Source organism: Austrofundulus limnaeus, unplaced genomic scaffold (assembly GCF_001266775.1).
Source record: "Austrofundulus limnaeus strain Quisiro unplaced genomic scaffold, Austrofundulus_limnaeus-1.0 Scaffold807, whole genome shotgun sequence".
Lineage (NCBI taxonomy): Eukaryota > Metazoa > Chordata > Actinopteri > Cyprinodontiformes > Rivulidae > Austrofundulus > Austrofundulus limnaeus.
The window spans coordinates 120564-123987 of NW_013953209.1; the positions used below are offsets into that span (position 1 = coordinate 120564).

The 3424-nt window shown below is 40.8% G+C and overlaps 1 protein-coding gene across 2 annotated transcripts in view; it reads left to right on the forward strand.

The window, feature by feature from the left end:
• The window catches only part of sptb (spectrin, beta, erythrocytic), a 106787-nt gene extending 103730 nt beyond the window's left edge, over positions 1-3057 (forward strand). For both annotated transcript variants that reach the window (XM_014028788.1, XM_014028789.1), the window contains exon 37: positions 904-3057. In XM_014028788.1, the coding sequence (XP_013884242.1) occupies positions 904-1098 (195 nt within the window). In that variant the 3' untranslated portion in view covers positions 1099-3057. The remainder of the gene's footprint in view (positions 1-903) is intronic.
• Positions 3058-3424: the final 367 nt, after the last annotated feature.

Consider the following 3424-nt stretch of genomic DNA (forward strand, 5'->3'; position numbering starts at 1 on the left):
GTTCTGCCTTACAGATATTGCAGGTTTCTCTTTCATTTTCTTAAAAAGTTCCCACACTTTTGAGCTCTGTAGCCAGGTAGCCATGATACCAGAGCCTGTCTGTGTAATGTCTTGTGACGTCACGGCCTACCCCAGTTACCACTACTGTGCATGTGTGTCAAGGACAGAAAGGCAGATGTGGCAGTGGAAGGTGTCAAAGCAGTTTGGAGAGAAAAACAAAGTAAAGAACAAAAAACAAAACAAAACAAAAAAAACAGAACGACTAATTGATTATTATTAGTCGTCGACTAATTGTGGCAGCCTTAGCTCTGTTATAAGTTTGTTGTTCGGTTCTGTTGGCTCACATTAAACTGGCCTTCAGACTGGGCGCCCTGGTTCCATGAGATTTATTGTTCTTTTCCATGCATTAGTACATTCTCCATATGGTTTAAGCACACAGCCGGTAAACGAACACGAATAACTATATTTTCTTTCATAACAATAAAATATTAGTAGAAAGTGAGCTAAATATGGAAACTGTGTTTGTGACATTTTTTAACATTTTATTTTACACTTGGCACACAGCCAACCACTGAGTGAAAAATGGTCAACATTGACGACGTTTGGAAGAGGTTTTTGATGTACTGATATATGTAAACTCTGATTTGTTGTGTGCAGATTTAAGTGTTGTGTTTACATTGAGTGTGTACCTGCATTTCACAATTGCATATTGTGTAATCTGGTGAACTAGTGGAGTAAACTCCTTTAAACTGCACAGTGTGATAGTTCAGATGAACCAGTTCTTTCAGTTTGCAGTGAGAACCTATAGTTTGACCATTTGTTGGTTCGCTACGAGACAAAAACACGCTCTGCCTTCTCGGAGGTGGACCACCGACAGGTTTTGTGTTTTGTGTTGGATTCCAGGACGAGCTCCAGCGCTGGAGCCAGGCCATGGAGCAGGCCGCTCAGACCCTGGCAGCAGAGGAGGCTCCGGGGTCCTCGGGGGACAAAACCCACAGCCTGCCCGCCCCCTCCTCCTCCTCAGCTGCGCCCCCTGAGCCCAGCTCTGCCAAGAAAGACAAGGAGAAGAAGTTCAACCGCTTTGCCAAGAAGAAGTGAAAAGAAACGAGACGGCCATCAGGAGGGAACGTTGCCTGGGCAACCTGAGCGGGAGAAAGCAGATTTTGTTACAATCAGAGCTTTTTAAACACTAGTTTCTTTTCTCAGATTTGATGACAATTAAATGATAGTTTAGGTTGAAGCTCTCACTTTTGCCTGTATTTACGCCAGTTTTTGGAGCTTCTTTTTGTGTTGTTTTTAAGCATAAATGAAAGCACAGGAATGCTTCACACTCAACCAAAGAATGTTTGTAAAAGTTTGTTTTTGTTTCGCTGCAGTTTTTGTTTCAGCTTTCATGAGGCTTTGTTTGGATAAGAAGCCTCTGAGGAACAGAGGGTGATGGTACTTCGATCAGTCTGCCTTAGAAAATGGTTGTGAACTGTAATACTGTGCTGCTGGAGAGCAGAGCGTGAATTGGATGCTTTGTAAATGCAGTGTAAAGATTAGGACAGTCTGCTGCAGTTTACACTCTCCTGGTGTAACTAAACTAAATCTGTGCAGAATCTGACTGTTTGGATTTAAAACTGATCCGTCAGTTTTCTGTCAGGCTGCATTCTGAACCTGTCTGTGGCAGCAGATATGAATATATTCAACACTCGTGTACGAAACTCCTGATTTCATATCTTATCTAATAACAAACAGACACTATATATCTAACGATGCATGAAGTATGTTTTACATAGGAGTGATATGGTGCTATTGTGATATTCTTGAAACTTTAAGCAAGACCAATTGACTTGCCTTATTTATAAATCGACGTTGGCTCGCAGCCACGCAAATGTGAAACGTAAACAGCTAGCATGCAGAAATACGGGCTTTGTTTCATAAAGGTAACGTTCCTGTGGAGAAAGCTAATCTACCAACTGAACACGTTTCCAGCACAAGTCCAGACACTTCCACGTTCACCTGAAACCCCAAACCTGTGACTTTAGTGGGCACAGTTCACACATTAACAGCAGGGAGGCAGAGGTTCAGTGTTTGCCTCTTCAGACGCACTAAGTGAGGCTCTGTGGAAATAAATGATTTCTTACTAATTAGTGGCAGAGGTAGCTCGGTGGTCGCATCAGGCAGGGCATCTGATATAAAAAAATTATCAAATCTTACATTTTGCTTGGATGTGGTGACATCTGCAGAAGGGAGCAGCCAAAAGAAAAACAGCAGGGGATCACTTGTTGTTTGAACAACCTTCGTTTGGAGAGGAGTTTAAATCTGATTAAATGTGAGCGCTAACGACAGGTCAGCGCGGGGTTAAAACCAAATTTCATACTTTAACAGCCTTTAAAGATGAGATTATTTATCTATCAGACAAAGTGAAACAAAGTATTGCTGATTAGAAAGTAAACTGTATTTAAACCCCTCATTTTTATTATTTATTTAAAGAAACAAGAAAAGTTAACAACTTAATGATGTTTTTGGTAAATTAGGACCAGCTGTGCTCTTCATACAGATGATTCACAGAATGGATCTGAGGGAATAAGTCTTCATTATGAATGTAACAGAAGGACATTTCAGTATATAAGGTATTATAATGAACACACACAAACACACACACACTGCCAGCTTTGCCTTGTACTGCGGGCTCTGTCCCTAAACACACGTTCAGTTCAAGTGACCTCAATAAAAGCCATAAAAGATCATTCAGCTCAAACGTTCTCCAGGAAATGTACCAACATCAGTTCTGAAGTATCTAAACTTCTGACCGTGTACGAGCAGAAACCCATCACTCATGTGGAACTAGTACCAGTTTGATTAGAAACGCACCTGGAAATGGTTTCTTCGGTCTTCTTATTGTCGGGTCACATTTATCAGTAAGTCAGATTGTGACACACTCACACTTTGTTCCCTCCTCACCCTTTCTGTTCAGTGCTTTTTAATCTGCATTTTGTACTCTACAGCTGTGTAAAATATTCAAACCTGTCAGAAAACACGTTTTGAGAAAATAAAAGTTTAGAAGATTTGTTTTTGGGTTTTTGCTTGTTTATGCCATGGTAATCATGGTGTTTGTGTGTTTTTATATCTGTTTTAGTAAAATATCTCATGAAATACTGGATGAATTTTATTGAAACTCTCATAAAGTAGCTATTGGATTAACTGATCAATTCTTGGAGCCAAACCAGTTCAAGACACTCAGCTGACCTGAGCAAACAAAGAAATGGCTGTTAGACAAATGTACAGATAATGTGTTCAAAGTTGGTGTGGCTGTAGCTGCGACTCACAACACACACTCTGGTTCCCAACAACAGAGGCAGTGAGTTCTGTTTAATCTGCATCACACTGAAGTGAGTTGTGCACACACACACACACACACACACACACACACACACAC